This window comes from Calidris pugnax, unplaced genomic scaffold, assembly GCF_001431845.1.
Source record: "Calidris pugnax isolate Ruff unplaced genomic scaffold, ASM143184v1 scaffold27, whole genome shotgun sequence".
NCBI lineage: Eukaryota > Metazoa > Chordata > Aves > Charadriiformes > Scolopacidae > Calidris > Calidris pugnax.
In genome coordinates this window covers 11601610-11617684 of record NW_015090893.1, presented here as the reverse complement: position 1 = coordinate 11617684, position 16075 = coordinate 11601610, and the positions used below count along the sequence as shown (strand labels likewise).

At 45.9% G+C, this 16075-nt stretch overlaps 1 protein-coding gene across 2 annotated transcripts in view; it reads left to right on the top strand.

Annotated features, from left to right (window-relative positions):
* GRIA1 (glutamate receptor, ionotropic, AMPA 1) overlaps positions 1–15216 on the top strand; it is a 131704-nt gene extending 116488 nt beyond the window's left edge. For both annotated transcript variants that reach the window (XM_014947977.1, XM_014947978.1), the window contains exons 15-16: positions 6248–6382; positions 8792–15216. In XM_014947977.1, coding sequence (XP_014803463.1) covers positions 6248–6382; positions 8792–8980 — 324 coding nt within the window. In that variant the 3' untranslated portion in view covers positions 8981–15216. The remainder of the gene's footprint in view (positions 1–6247; positions 6383–8791) is intronic.
* The last annotated feature ends 859 nt before the right edge of the window (positions 15217–16075 follow it).

Here is a 16075-nt window from a genome sequence, read left to right as displayed (position 1 = left end):
TGACACAGCTTCCACAATACCTTCACCACAAGCCTGCATGCATCAGTGCTAGAGCAACCCCATAGCTGATAAACTGCCCATGAGGAAATGGATGTGAAATCAGTGTAGTTTAAAACAAAATCCCTACAAAACTGTACTTTTTCTGGTGAAAAAAAAAAAAAAGAAGTAGATGTAGTGCTTCTTTCCACACAACAGGATGACCAATAGGGACAGAAGCAGAAGGTTTGGGACACATGGGTTTATGTGGATCATATGACCTCAACATTGATCACATGTTATTTACATGTGCTTGAAAAACATGGTCACACACATGTGAATCACATGTGAATAAATGAGATTGGATCCTAAAGTCATGAGAGCTGCTTGAAACTCCATGTGTGAAATCAGAAGGACAAGCCTTAAAACCATTTTAAGCTTTTAATGGGAACTGAAGATCGCAGTGAAGAGTCTCGGCTGTTAGACAAAAGGGCCACGTCTCTGCTCTTTGCTCAGCGTCCACAGCGTGTCTGCAACAGCAAGAGAAATCGACATTAACATCACCAGACCCCTCTCCCACCTATAGAAAGACTAAGCAATTGCATTTGCTCACTTGCTCTCATCAATGCACCGGGCAAATACACCCACCTGTTCACCAGACCCCTCTCCCACCTATAGAAAGACTAAGCAATTGCATTTGCTCACTTGCTCTCATCAATGCACTGGGCAAATACACCCACCTTATTACCTACCTGGTTTTTATCCATTTTTGCCTCTCTGGCTCTTTTGCACCATCCGCAAACAAGCCGATCTGCCCGGCTGCTGCAGCAGCAGTTCCTGCCCCTCTCCTCAGGGATGAAGCAGGGCTAAGCACCAGGCACAGCTTCCCCTGTCCTGTCCACGGTGGGCACAAAACCCACCTGTGCTTCGGGAGGACAAGCTGGACCACACATCTCTATTAACCAAGGTTCAGAGCAAAGCTTGAGATGTTGAAGGCCATTTCATAGCTTTCTCCCCACAAGAATGACAAAACCTTCCCGTTCCTGTCTGTTGTCGAGGTCAGCTTAGTTTGCAGTTAGAGGACTCTCAGAAGGATCAATGAACGCTAAGAAAGAGGGGTGAGGGGCTGGCTGGATGTAAGGTTTGTATCCAAGGTTTCTAGCCAGAGCCAAGTAAAACCTCTGGTGTTTCCCAGGCTTATATTAATTGGCTCCAGATGATGCTCCATGCCTGTAGCTGGCTTCTCTGCATCTTATTTTTAATCTGTTTACCTATCTATTGCCTAACTAGTTTTTTATACAGAAAAAGCCCTATAAAGTAACAGTAGATACATTAGTGAATCTGAACTAGAACTCCAGAGGCAAACAGTCCTGTTATCCCTCCACAGGAGGCACTGGGAAGCTGCACTCAGGGGCTGTTGATCCAGCACCACCACAGCCCTGGCTGCATTGCCAGAGAGTGGGAAATCCCAGGCAGTGTCCTGCACTGGGTGGCAATGTCCCTGCTGCTCTTTTCCCTGCAGCAAACCCCTGGCAGCTACCCATTCCTGCAGGCTTGAGGTTTCTCCAGCACTTCACATAGCTAGAAACCATCCACCAGTTCTCAGTCCTGTGTCCCAGCCTTTCTGCACTTCCCCTTTACTTGCCACAGTAGAAATAAGCCCAGAGGAAAGACTGACTGTAATGAGGTGGTTCACTAGAAGAACCTATTTTATGAATAAGCACAGGATGGACAGCTTTTTTTGCAGGCTATGAAATGTGCTGTGGGCTTGAAAGGGATGCCTTGGATTGTTGGAGGGTAATGACAAGGAGGACACTAGATGTCAGGGCAGATGAATGTGATTCTTCTCTTCCCTGGAGCTTTTGCAAGGCAATGGGAGGAAGGAAGTTTTTTCCAGACCAAGGTGCAATGTGCTTGCAGGGGCAGCCAGAGAGCTTCACGCATCTAAAGGACCTTCATCAAAGCCACAGGGATCTCCCACTCCTCCAATTGCAAGAAATGTGCTTTTGTTTAAAAAAAAAAACAATAAAAAATAAGGAACAAATCCTGCTACCACCTGCCTTTGCAAGGAATTGGCTGGTTCTCAGACCAAGGGTACCTTTTCATACTGGGCAGCCTCATCCCCGCAGCCGGCCATCCATGTGTTCATACCCATCCTCTGGCAGACCCTCAGTCGATGGACAGCACAATGTCCTTCATTGCTGAGCTTCAGGTCTTGCCTGAGTAAAAGCAGCCCAGCGTTTGGTGTAAAAGCTCAACTTCTGGATCTACCACCTGCTCTAGGGATAGTTCATCTCCTACGGAGACCGCAACAGTTCAAGGTGCCATCAGCCTGTGCTGCCAACAGGCTCTGATCATGCAGGGTAAAAGAAAGGACCAACCCTGCTGGGAAACTGGGCAAATTTGGCCTTAAAGCCTTTCAGCCAAGGAGGATAAATAATGACAAAGAGGATGATGGACACCATGCCACGTTTGAGAGGAACAGAAGGGAAGGTGCCTGGTTGCTGCAGCAACAAGGCCGGGCTTTTCAGAAAGATGGGTTTTTCCTTCTCTTTTCACCTGCCAATCTTCCCCCCACGTCAGCGCTCTGCCGCTGCGGGAGACGAGCGGTGACATTTACACTCCCACTAACAAGCTGGTTCGGTGATGGGCAGCCCCGCAGGAGAGCATCTGGTGTCACAGAGCAGAGAGGAGGGGAAGGTCCCCTCAAGCAGGGAGCATAATTTGGGACTTATAAGCGTTATTAGGGCAAGGGCATAGATGGAAACAGCAGGCAAAGCCTCGGAGGGGCATGCAGAGTTTCCTACCCTTCATGTGGGTCTGGTCCTGCAGCCGATGGGTGCAATGAGATGCTGCTCCCACCCGGAGAACCTCTCCGCGTGTCCTGCTGGGAGAGGGAAGGAAACAAAAGTGAAAAGAAAAAAGAGAGGATGAGCAAGAAGTCAAGGCACACCACAGGAGCAATTTCACTCAGACTGGCTCATGGTGGCAGGCTGTGCCATCAGCTGTGCCCCCACGGTTTGGCGTCCTCGGTGCCCTGCTGAAGCTGCCCGTGACCTTGGCTCCTTGGGAGAAACCTCGTTATGGCGGCAGAGGTGAAACTCAGGCTGCTCTCTCCATCCTGGCAGGTTTGCCCAACGCTGTACCTCACTGCACGTTCCTTTGCCTTCTGCATAAGGCAACAGGCAGTTCACCCAAATTGTCCCAATAATAATAGTAATAGTAGTAATAATAATAATGACATTACTGCAAAGCAAATGCAAGAAAAATACAACAGCTCTGAAATTAATTTTATGAAATAGTGGCTCAGGAAACTGCTTTGGGTCATCTCCCGTTTCTTACTGGTCAGTATGCTGCTGCCATTAGGAGGAAAGTGGAAATTAAGAACGAGCAGCCTTTCCTGGCTGCCAGACTGCTCTGCCATTGGAGGTGGTTGAGGAGGTGCCCTGTTGGACCACAACTCCCAAATTGCATGTGGAAATACAAGAATATCATGGCTAATAAAACTTTGAATTTGTGTATTTCCATGCCCGGCATAGCCAAGGAAGCTGGGTTTCCTAAGGATCTGTGGTTGCAAGTCAAAGACCCATGTGGAGTCTCTGATGCCTAGTACAGATTGTGCCAATACATTTATTTGAGTGAGAGCATGAATAGGTTTCCTCTTCTCTACAGTGTCATTCTTTTTCACAAAGCTTGGAGGTCCCTGATATCTTGGCGATCTCCACCCTTCTGTCAAATGAAGCTGAAAGTATGGACTGAAAATTATTAGTAAGACACAAATATGCTGCTGCACCTCTTTCCCTGTCCCCATCCTTTCCTCTGAGCACAGAGCATGTGCTAATCAGCCACTTTCCATTAAGAAGCCAGACTAAAAGATTAGGATGTCAGGGAGAGCAGCCCACCTCTGGTGTCTTTGTCCCTCCCTGAAGCTGGTGCAGCCCCTTCAGACTGAATTTGAAGAGGCAAAGGACCTGATGTGTTGTAACCCAGTTTCACGGAGTAATTGCTCCACTTTTCTAAATCTTCACTAAAAAACTCCCTACATTTTTCAGCTGGTGCTTGAAAGTATACCCAGTAATCTGCAGAGATGAGATGACTGAACAAAGGTACAGTCAAGCCTGGGGGAAAAAGTGCATGAAGGCAGATTATAAAAGACCAGATAAATAATCCTTCAAATATGGAGACGGCAGAAATTAGGATGTTATTTGCAGAAATCTCTCATTACAGAGAGACACAGGAGGCATCGGCAAGATTACAAACTGACCAGCGTATGAAGATTATAGAAGGGAGAAAGCAAACCTGTCCACCAGCAGCGACTGTCACGTCTGCAGAGGTGTAATGTGCATGGTGACAGTGGAGAATCTCTTAGCAGAGATGTCAATCAGCGAGGCATGGAAAATGAGATCACTTGTGGAGTTTTTTCCCAGTGACCGAAGCTCTGCAGGGGTGACCCCTGTCCAAACCTCAGCATCTTTCAGCAGAGGGTTCAGGATGGAAAGTTACTCCCCACGGCACTGGAGCCTGTGGCAAGAGCTCCAGCTGGGCAGAAGATGAGTGGCTTACACGGGCAGTGGGGCCAGATGAAGAAGCAGTAGAAAGAAACATTTTTTAGTGTTCCTGACTGGAACCATTTTTTCTTCCTATTAAAAACAAAAAAAAAAGTAGTTAAGTTCTCTTCCATAGCAGGAGGCTTTTTTTAATTTTGAAAATGGAAATGTTTTCATGCTTTGTGGGTCAACTTTTTTGCCATCAAACCCTAATACTGCAAAAGACAAAATTCTTTTGCGAAACATACTTGCCTGAAAGACAGTGCTGGTGCCAGGCAGACTGCTCTTGAATCGAAACCTTCTGTGCTCGTGTTGGTGTTTGGTTTTGGACCTTTTCAACATTGCTCCTATATAGTTTTCTGCTTCCTGAATCCTTGCCCTTCCCGAAAAGTGTGGGTTGCTTATTGTAAAACCTGCCAAGCAAAGCAAGTGAATCAACTGTCCTACAAGGGCAAGGAACAAGCTGTGCCAACCACCGGTCCACGTGTCCATGGAGTAGCAGGGAACACCAAGAACCGTGCAGAGGCTTCGTTCCCAACTGCAGACACTTCTACAGGCATAAATATTATTCTTCATCTGTGTGGCTGCATCTCAAATGATCCATAGGCAATTTTCCTCCCACATCCAGGGAGTGGGACTGTCAATGTTGGTCAGACCTGGTCACTCCAACAGATTTGTACTGACCTGTTGGGCTTGTCCTGTGGAATCTGGACCAGCAAATAGGTATCGAGTCAATATTGTAGACCAGCGGCAAGAACGGAGCAGGGGACCTCGGTCTGGTTGCACTATAGAGAAAATGTGTATAGAGAAAACAGGAGCCTGATACGTGGATCTGAGCCAATCTTTTGGGTCCTGCTGCTGCCCAGATTACCCCAACGCCCCAACTCCACCTGGTCAGCCTGGAGGAGAAGGTTTTGAGAGCTGCACTGAGTGACATCGGGGTTAGATGTGGGGACTCGGTTTCCCTAGCAGTGAAATGAGTCTTTCTGAGGCTCCTCTTCCCCAGAGAGCCATGACGATTCATTAGGCAATTGTAAAATCAGAATGTAGCTACTGACTGTGAGTTGCCGTCCATTAATAGCCCTATTTATTGCCAACCAAATAATTAGCTTAGACATGCATCAATGGGTCTTGATTGCATATGAAATAACTGTCTTATTACACAGAAATCAAATGATTTTCTGAGGACAGCTCAGGTGTCACCTCAACCTCAGTATTGAAGAGGAAAGGAAAAAAAAAAAGCCAGCCAGTTCGATGTGTTGCTCAGCAACAGAATTTGCGGGGGAAACAATCTAGGAATGAAGGAATGAGCATTTCCAAGAGAACGGGTTATTTCAGGCGAGACATCAGGGACAAGCAAATGTCAAAGAGACAGAGAACTTTTTTTTTTTTCCTCCTTTAATCAATAATTTACACTAGGCATTTTGGGTAAAATAAGCATTTAAGTTAACTGATTGAAAAACGGAGATCCCAAACCTTTACAAAGAGTCACATTGCTGAAGGAACATTTATTTGTTTGTGTGAGGGAAACATTAGATTTACTAGACACTGAATTAAAAATTGAAAATGCTCTTAGAAATGTCACCTGTTCATGTAAAGAGGGAGATGATGTAATGCCAACATTGCTATATTGTGCAGCATCCTTCCTGGAGCAATCTCATATTAATTTTATTGTTCTCCTTCCCACACGCCCTCCCCTCCCTCCCTTCTCCTTTCTTTTCTAGGACAAGACAAGCGCGCTGAGTCTCAGCAATGTGGCGGGGGTTTTCTATATCCTCATCGGTGGGCTCGGACTAGCCATGCTGGTTGCCTTAATCGAGTTTTGTTACAAGTCCAGAAGTGAATCAAAGCGGATGAAGGTGGCAACACATTCCCCGGCCTTTCACACCTTCTCTCTGATCCTACCCCGGCTCCAAAGCTGCCTTCAGAGACGGATGCAGCCCAGACCATGGGTGGAAAGCCAAGACATAGGGACAACAAAGTGACTGTGTCACTTGACTTGCTAGAAAGGAATAGGAGCTTCAGAGGAAGCTAAAAGAGGGTCAAATGGGCCATAGCGGGGAGCTGATGCAAGCTCAGACCTGTGGCATAATGCTAGTTCAAAATCCAGACACAGAGCAAAATCATAACACAGACCATAACAGGAACACATTGCCATTCCTTAAAAGTAATAAAAACAGGCTACGGCAATGTGCGTGCAGCAGGGATGAAGTGTGCTGGGGTTGGTGTGATACAGCCATTACTGCAACATGAAAAAAAATCCCCAAACCCAAGCCGTTAATAGCAAGGTGAAACTGAGGTAGCACAGTAATGAATCAGATCCTGTTGTTCCCTTTGGTGACACCCTGCTGGCACCTTTTGCTGGCTGGCAACAGTGATATATGCTCAGAGCTTTGTTGCCCTGGGATGGATGATGTGGGTCTCCAAATTCAGAATTATGGGTCGTTTTAGAGAGAAATTGGCCTCTAATGTCTCCCGTAATGTTGGGGTTTTTTCACCACCCTGTCATGGTCTTGCAGAAGCGTACTTCCTATGACCCAGGAGATTTGTTTCAGCCCTAAATTGTCATCTGCCTAAATTTCAGAGTGTCATATCAAGAGTGGATTAGATTTCAGAGCTTTGGGGATACACATTTAATGCATCATCTGTGGAACAAGTACATCTTGACTCAGATGACTAGCAGACACAATCCCTTATGCAGACACCATTGTGTACAAGGGTGCAGTGGGATCTGTGCTGTAAGAGTAACACATCCCTTTTCTTCCTCATCTTGACCTCTCCCATGAGCATGGAAGTTGATATGAGTAAATGAAGTATGCAGTGAGTTCCATAAAATTTAGAGAGGTTTTCACTTCCCTGAGCAGTGAAACTTACCCAGAATCAAATGGAAAATAAGCAATTGTTTCTTTGGATTTTATGTCACCATTTCACAACATGCTTAATGTTTTATCAGCAATAATAACATTTCTAATTCAGTAAAAATGTGCAACAGCTCTTTTCCCATTGAGGTTCAGAAAATTCTACAGGCAATGAGGGGTACATTGAGCACAGGGGTAAGATAATGTGAGCAATTAATGTCCCTGAATATACAAAAATTAAATTATAATTGCTGTCTACACTGCAAAGCTAGGTATGTCACAAATATGCTGTGAAACAGTGTGAGACTGCAATAGCTCCATACTTTCAGTCTTAAGGAGACTGCTGTTGGCCACCTGTGTTACTTGAAATGACCCAGTAGTTCAGTGTTGGTTTGCAGTGCTCTTGCCAGGTTAAAACCAGCCACTGTGTTACTTGAAATGACCCAGTAGTTCAGCCAGTGTTAGTTTGCAGTGCTCTTGCCAGATTAAAACCAGCTGCTAGGAATGGGAAGGAATCATGGGTCTAAAGTTGTCCCTTTGGCTGGGTCCCACCAGCAGTGCCTGCCCCACAGAGCCACTCAGCAGAGAGCAGGCAAGTGCCCCAAAAGATGGGCCAGATCCCCCTCTAAGCCCAACCTCTGTTCAGCAAGTCCCTGCAGACCCCCTTGGCTGTGCTGGTCCCACCAGCACAGGAGGCAGCTCCCTGCCTGGCAAGGCACTAAGTTGACTGTTTCTGAATAGCTATTCCAGGTTTATCTGTTCTGGATAATTCTTCACCTGGATATCCCTATCCAGAAAGGATGATGATGCCCTTAAAAATAGCTTCAACATCAAGAAACAAAATTGATTTCATCTTTTAGTTTAATTGTCCTAAACAGCTGGTTTCCTTAGATCTCTGAAAACAAATGTTTTGGGTGGTATCTGGAACAGGAAGATGAGATTTGGTTTCCTGAATTAGGTTTGCATTTCCTGGGTACCTCAGTCGTTGTTGTAGACAACAACATAGGCACATGCTCAACTTCTCACATGAGGAAAGTTAAACATATGCTTGCAGTGAGTCAGAGTCCACCATACATAACAGCACTGGAGTAGTAATAGCACATCTATGGGGGAAGTGTGTATAATACCTCTGCTCAGATCCAGGATGACTGTTCTTATGTTGTAGAGTTTGAATAGTTTTTGCATATGGCACATATGTTTTACACCCCAAAAAACTGCTGAAACATTTAATTTTGAATGTAAAAGAGGTGCGAGTTAACGGAGCAGATGCAGTAGGGACATGCAGAAAGTGAGAGTCTGAATGGGGACAAGGAGGGAGAGAACAGTGACAGGAAGACAACACTGCTTTATATTGTAATTTCTCCAACATTGCTAAGGACAGGGGGAGACCCCCCCGTCTTTCCTAAAAAGGGTTTTTGTTTAATCCCACAGCAATCAATCAACGAAGCCATACGGACATCAACCCTTCCCAGGCCGGCTGCAGCAGGAGGCAGTGGAGAAAACGGACGTGTGGTCAGCCACGATTTCCCCAAATCCATGCAGACGATCCCGTGCATGAGCCACAGCACCGGCATGTCCCTGGGAGCTACGGGATTATAATTGGCCTTTTGACCCATTGCCTGGGTGAGAGCAGGGGCAGCCCAACTCCACCCCCTCCAGAGCCAAAAAACAAACCCAACACCAACAAGACAAACAACGATGACAGAAGGGACAATTGGATGGATCTTCTCAAGGAAATCAATTCTATTTCCCTTTTTATTTGCAAACAGATCCACCGGCAGGAGAACAGAAACAGGTCTGTACTGCAATAAGGAGAGTGTAATGGGATTTAACAGACTCGTGAACCGTCCCTGATCAAAGAACCACTGGAACACTAATGAGGACTATGCCATTTTGTTTTAACTTGGTTGTTAATAAGTCTTAGTGTGTGCAATATATATATTTTTTCTTACTAATTCCTGTGGTGTCAGGGTAACATCAGCCCTTTCCCCCTTCCCTGCTCAGTCCTTCAATCTGGTTTAGTTTGGGATGCAAACCATAATGTCTGAGCTACTAACAGCAAAAAAAGAACATCCAATAAATTGCAAGCTGAACTCCCTGCAGGGCGTCAGCACTGACGCCTTTTGTCCATCGTGATTCTGCCTTCTGTTGTTCTGTTGTGAACTCAGGCTGGGGAGTAATTGCAACGAGGCAGAACAGCTCTCCCTGCAACAGGAAGGACTTGATGCGAGAAAGAACCTGAACAAAAACACGAGGCTGTTTTATGGGGGCAAAGTCATGAGTAAGTTTGGAAACCCCAGGTTACCTGAGGACAAAGTGACAGTTCTTCCAGAGATGATGAGTGGCGGTTCAAGAGAAGAATCGTGGGCCTGGAGTGGAGAGTGTCATGCGTGGCAGATTGGAGCAGATGGTTGGTCTGAGATCATGGTCGGCTGCTGATTTCTATGGAAGAGGGAAAATAAATGCGCGTTCCCCTCACATGCAACTCTCCTGCCTAGGTTATTGGGGGCTAATAAGCAATTGTGAACCATTTCTTCATTGCTTAGCTTCTGTGTGTGCTCCCTTTTTGGTGGTCACATAAGGGAACCACCTTGAGCCGGGAATAGACCATCTCAAGACATCCAGTTCTAGATGGCTGCCTATTAACCAGTAAAAACATGCTATAAGTCATGGGGCTGCAATGGGAATACCCCTGCCTTTTTGCTCTGAAATCCCTTTATGGCCATTTTTCTAATTAAGAGGGACATTTTGTAGATAGTTGGCCAGAATAGCTCCTGGAAAGAACTGTTGAAGCAAACCAAGGAGGAGACCCTACAAGAGCTTCATTCAAGCATCCGTGACATTCAACAACATCAAGGCTGGTCAAATTTGGCCTTCCCATCAAGTTGTGGCCTGTCTGGGTACAAAGCCAAAAGTAGCAGATTCCCACTCAGTATCGTTAGGGAGAAGGAAGCATCCACCAGCCAGGAGAGCAGGTTGCTGACCCCAAACTTGGTATTGCAGAAACCCACTCTGCCAGACAGGCAGCTGGGGCTCCAACCACAGGTGTGGAGATCAAAGGGGCAAGGATGTTTATCCAGAACTGCACAAAAGGTTCGTTCTGTGAATCACTGGCATGGACAGACAAATGCTTCCCACCATGGTGGGCCTGAGACACCTCCCCAGAAATGAAGGATTCTCAGGGGAGCATCTGGAGAGAAAAAAAATCTGTGGGGCAGGGACCACAATGAACCCACTTAGCCTTGTCCCGTCTCACAGGTCCATCACTGATGGCAAACAAAGTTGAAAGCTTCTCACAGGACCCAGCAAATATCTGTCCAGGGACTGAGCTGCTATTGGAGTGTTCTGAGCTTCTTTTTCTCATTTTTTTTCTTTTTTCTTTTTTTTTTTTTTTTCCTGCAACGTAGCAAGAGAGGAGCAAGAAAAAAAGGGAGGCAGGTGAACCGAAAGTGATGCAGGCAAATGACTGGCACAGGTATATGAGGAGGATCTGTCTATCCAACTGTCCATAAGTACAGCTGGAAGCTGCCTGAACACCAGTTTCCATTAGTGTACGGATGTGAAGAGCAATACATCTATCACCTTTAACACCAGCCTGGTCTGAAGTATCTGTTCCATTTACCCACTTGTCATGCAACACTTGGGAGACCAGCAAGTCAGAGTCAAGGTCCTAAGCTCGGGCACAGCATGTCTTGTGCCAACGTGTTTTCCTCTCTCCACCACTGGAAACCCTTGTGATCCTCATCTCTCATCAACGAACATGAACTCTGTTACCAGCCACTCCAAACACCTCTTCAGGTCACTTTGTGTTGATTAGCATTATTTTTAATCCCCTTTTCTTCATTTTAACTTCACTTCTGTGTAAGTGCTAGCTCAGTGGAGGCACCCCACAAGCTAGCCTGTTTCCATGCCCAGAGCCCTCGGATGCATCTCCTGACCCAGCTCTTGCCGCATCCTGGACCTTGCCACAGCAGTGGACCACTGGGTGCTGTGGTGGGAGCAGGCTGCTGAGACCCATCGGTGCCCCATCCTCCTCCAAAGACAGGACTACGTGGCAGCAGGTCGTGGGGAGCCCGGCCGGGCAGTTAGATGGTCCCGTGAGAAGCAACATGTCTGTGCTAGGACTGGCCGCCTGTGACGTGAAGATGTGAGATGCAGTTTTCAAAGGCTTTTTGGTCAGTGGAGGGGTTAAAGAAAAAAAAAAAAAAAGATGAATAGGACAAAAGCGTGGCAAATGTTAACTTGTAATATGTATTTTTACTACACTTTTCTTAAAAATAGAGTAATGGTAAAACTCTTAAAGACATTGACATTTTTTCTCAACAGGAATCCATATTTAACAGTTTTGGCTTTCATTAAATTTTGCTCTTTGGTACCTGGATCTTTTATTTAACAGCTATATTTGTTTTAACTCTCTTTTATTTTTTCTTTCTTTTTTTTTTTTCTTCTTTTGGCAGTACTGCAAAGGATTTGCTTTATCAAATGCAACAGTGTTTTTCTTTTCACATTCTCTTTTTTTCAAGCAACATTTTTATTGGCAATTATTATTTACACAAAAATGAAACTATCAGCTGGAATTTTAGCACCAAGGATCCATGATCCATTTTTCATACCTGTCCATGCCGTTTTGTGCCAGTGCTGGATGTGTGGAAATGAAAATGATGTTACCCCTCAGGCAATATTACCCAACCTGAATCAAATGAGAGTTCCTTGAATATTGCTGTGTCTGAATTGTGAACAGCAGCCAAATAAACTGCTTCAGGTTGAAATTGGGAATCTATCTAATATTTACCCAAGAGTCAGGAAACTAAACATTCATTGGGTTCAAAGTTAAAGATTTTCCTTCCTTTAGAGTTTTGTGGGGTTATTCTTTGAGGAGGGCTATTAGAGGATTTTAGCTTGTTTTTACAGAGAGACAAGACACGGTCAGCTCAGAGAGAATTCAGAACCAGCACTGGTCCAAAAATCCTCACCAGGATCAGCTTTCCTAGGAGCTCCCATGCTGTTTCAGAGGCTTGGACATTTGAGACGTTTCTCACTCAGTTTTCACACAATTATCCTGGTAAATTCCTCATCCAAAAATGTGTTGAAAAGGGAAAAAGAGTAGATTTAAAAGGCCTTGTACATTTATGCAGATGCTGACAGCTGCTGAGGTCAACTGTAATCATTAATGTCATACTCTTATGTAGCACTTGGTGTCACAGATCTGGAAGGACTTCCCTTCTCCGTATAGTCATTCCCATTTATCGACTGGGGAAGCTGAGACACAAAAATGCCTTGGACCAGGCACCCCAGCTCACCCCACAGGGCCATGGTAATACATTCAAGGTCTCCAACATTCACGAGGGGTGTTTTTACCTACTGGTAAGTTTTAAAGATAGAGTCACCAAGGGGCAGAATTAATACAATTTGAAAAGGGCTGTGAACCCTCAGGCTTCAAAGCACAAGAGACTCCCAATCTGTGGGGCCTCAAGCAGAGGCTTCCTGTGGGCAGGTTATGCTGGATCAGCCCGTTTTGGTCTTCCACAATTGCTTAGGCATCCCGTACTGTACTGTGGGCGTGGATCCTGTCTCAAAACACTCTTCTTGCTCAGAGGTTCACTAATGGCTCCCGGGAAGTTGCAGAAATGCACAAGAAACATCCCTTTATATCTTGGCATAAACAGGACAAAATTCCCTCCTAGTGGCAAAAGCAAATGTTCCTTGTAAGAAAAACTCCAGCAAGAATCCAAAACGAGCTTCAGCAGTTATTGAAGCAAAAAAACACCAAACCTTGAAGTGCAGCAGGTGAGGAACAGATGCATTACCCAGTCCACCCCTTTGCTATGGGTTGGTAACTCTGGTATCATGACACAAAGCTGGGATGCTCCAAAAAAAGGTTGTTAGTCCATGAGCCTACCTGCTATCAAATGCAAGAAGAACTTACTCATCTAAGCTCAGTGAAGGAACAGGGCAGGGGCACATCAATGTTTGCTGTAACCCAGTGGTTGCCAACCACTAACCTGTTCAACTCCAGCAACTCAGCCACACGCCTACATCAAAAGTTTTGGGAGACATGGGGAAGTTTTCACTGTGAACACAGGTGAATGCTCAGTTTTTAGTGACGTGGTCAGTCACCCAAATGTCACACGTGGCTCTGGGTCACAAAGTGAATATTTTTGTGGCCATTTCTAACATGCCGGTCCACTACAGAGGTACATGTCAGTGCTTAGATGACCCATCACAGTGGTGTGCAGTACCCTTATGACATTGTGGTACTCTTCACTGCCATGGCATGAGAAATAACAGCACAGATTGGGACTTAATGAGTGGGGACTGCTTTGAAACACCGCCTTGGAGAAAGGAGGAGATGGGTTCGGACCCTTCCCACCAGCTAAGGTACCAGATTAACCCCTGCTGACCTCTGTTAAACACAGATTCCTCGGCTGCCTTCATGTTACCTATGGGCACAAATCAATTTGTCAGCCACCAGTGCTGGTTTTGTGTCTTGGCAGCCCACCGCTGGCTGAAGCCCCTGTGCTTGCATCTCCACTACCCAGTTAATTAACAGAAACACAGGGATATCACTGTGCCATGCACAGCTGTCCACCAGCCCACTGGACTGCAGGGCTTTTGGGGCAAAATCCACATGTAAATCCCAGCTCAAAAGATGCCAGGCAGTGCCAGAAAAAACTGCTTGGGCTCCGTGTTGCTCCAGCTTCACTACAAAGACGACAACCCTCCCAGCTGCTCTGTTCTTTTCCAGGCACTTGATCCTTATAGTTTGAGTATATGAGGGATGAATTTAGAGTGCAAGGACCTGGAAAATGTTCTCCTAGGCATGGAGGGGTAGCTCAAGACTGATCCCTCCATCAAAATCTTGACTATTCGCATTCTGGGATTCTCCACTCTGCCCTGACCTGCAACATCACCTCACATTTTCCTTCTGTCCATCCCTCTCTCTCCTTCATTTGTACATCAATCCCACCAGCAGCACTGCCAGATACTGTTCTCCAGGACCTGGAATAGGTTCTGGGTATGTACACAGTGGTTGTCTTATTGCAGAGAAGTCTGTATCACCGTATACCTTCAGAAAGCAAATGAACTCCTCTTCTTTTGGGATGGGGCAGAGATGTGAATCCAGCTCCGCACTGGGCAGAAGTGATCCCATAACCCATCACACTGTACTTGGGCAGCAAGGAGCCTGACACCACCCTGCAAACGGGCTGTTACGTGGAGCCACACTCTTGCAAAGTGCTGAGTTATCTGGCTGTTCCCAGAGCACTTGGACTAATCTCCCTGTTGCTGGTGCACACTGGTCCCGAGGAGGCATCGCTGCCTGGCTGCCAGGAGGTTCTTCTGGCTCAGGATGGGGAGAGGCAGGGTGCTGGACATTATCTCCACAGAGCTGGTACCCGAGTGAACTCACCTGCCAAGTGTGTGCAAGGGGAGAGCTGACTCTAGAGCAGTGGAACACAACAGTCCTCACCCCCAGAAGCGTAATTAGCCAAATTTTGCACATCCCTTTGTCATGCACTAATTATATAGCGCGTACACACATGCACATGCATACACAGATATTAAGAGATGCCTTTGACAGCCCAAATTAGTTGCCAAGGTACCTTTTCATTCCTAAGGATCAATACGGTATAATGTAACAGCCACAAAGCATGTTCATTACTCTGCAGGGCTGGTTTAACATGCTCTCCGGATCCCTTTGGCAGTAATTCCTCCTCTGTTTGAGCTGGCATCAAAATTAATGGCATGTCGTGTTCTATAAGTCCTGACTTTTTAGATGAAAGGTACACGGTGTTGTTCGCATCAGTATTACAGTGTAATAAATCAGTGCTTTCCCATTGGAAGGATTTTAGACGATTTCACAACTTGCTCTCAGGAACTCGAAAGGCAACCTGTTTGCCAGGCCGTGGGCGGGCCGATAAAGAAAAAAATATCCATAAAAACAGAAAGAGGAGGGGGAAATAAAACCCATTTCATTGCAGTATTGTTAACCTGCTTCGTGTAGGACGCTGGAGCCAGGGCAGCAATGCCAAAGATTGCTCAGGTCCCATCGCACAAGGTGGTGCACAGCACAAGGGAGCATATTAGTTATGGACAAATGGTCCATAGTTGTTATGGGCAAAACAGATGGAGGCTGGGAGGGGGAACACAGCTTGATTTCACTTGACCAAATAGGAGCAGAGACAAAAGTAGAGTTTGCCTTTCTGTTTGCCAGACCTTAGAACAAACTGCTCACAACTTGCAGAAAAGCAGCAGGAAAAGTGGAAAGGGAGCGAAGACTGAGGCAGGACAAGAGCACCCAGTAATCGCCCAAAAGGTGCCCACAGAGTTATTGTCCCAGCTTCTTTGGTAGCTGCTGCCCAGAGTGCAGTTCACTTACTTAACAACATCTTTACCAAGTAAAACTTAAATTCCCCTGCTCCCATGAGCACATGTGCAAGATGGGAAGAGGCTGAACTTGAAAGGGGAGCCGTTTTGTTGCCTCAGATTAGCTCAAACTGTGTGACAAGCTTTCCTCACTTCAAAACCAATGTTGTTAACCTTGAAATCTGCATTATTAATATTTCAACATGAGTCCCATCAGGAGCTGCTGAAAGAGCTCTCCTGGACTCGTGACAGCTCGTCCCGTTTGATTCTAATCATATATGAATGCATGAGTTAAGAAGACATCATTAAAACTACATTAAGTTTAATTAT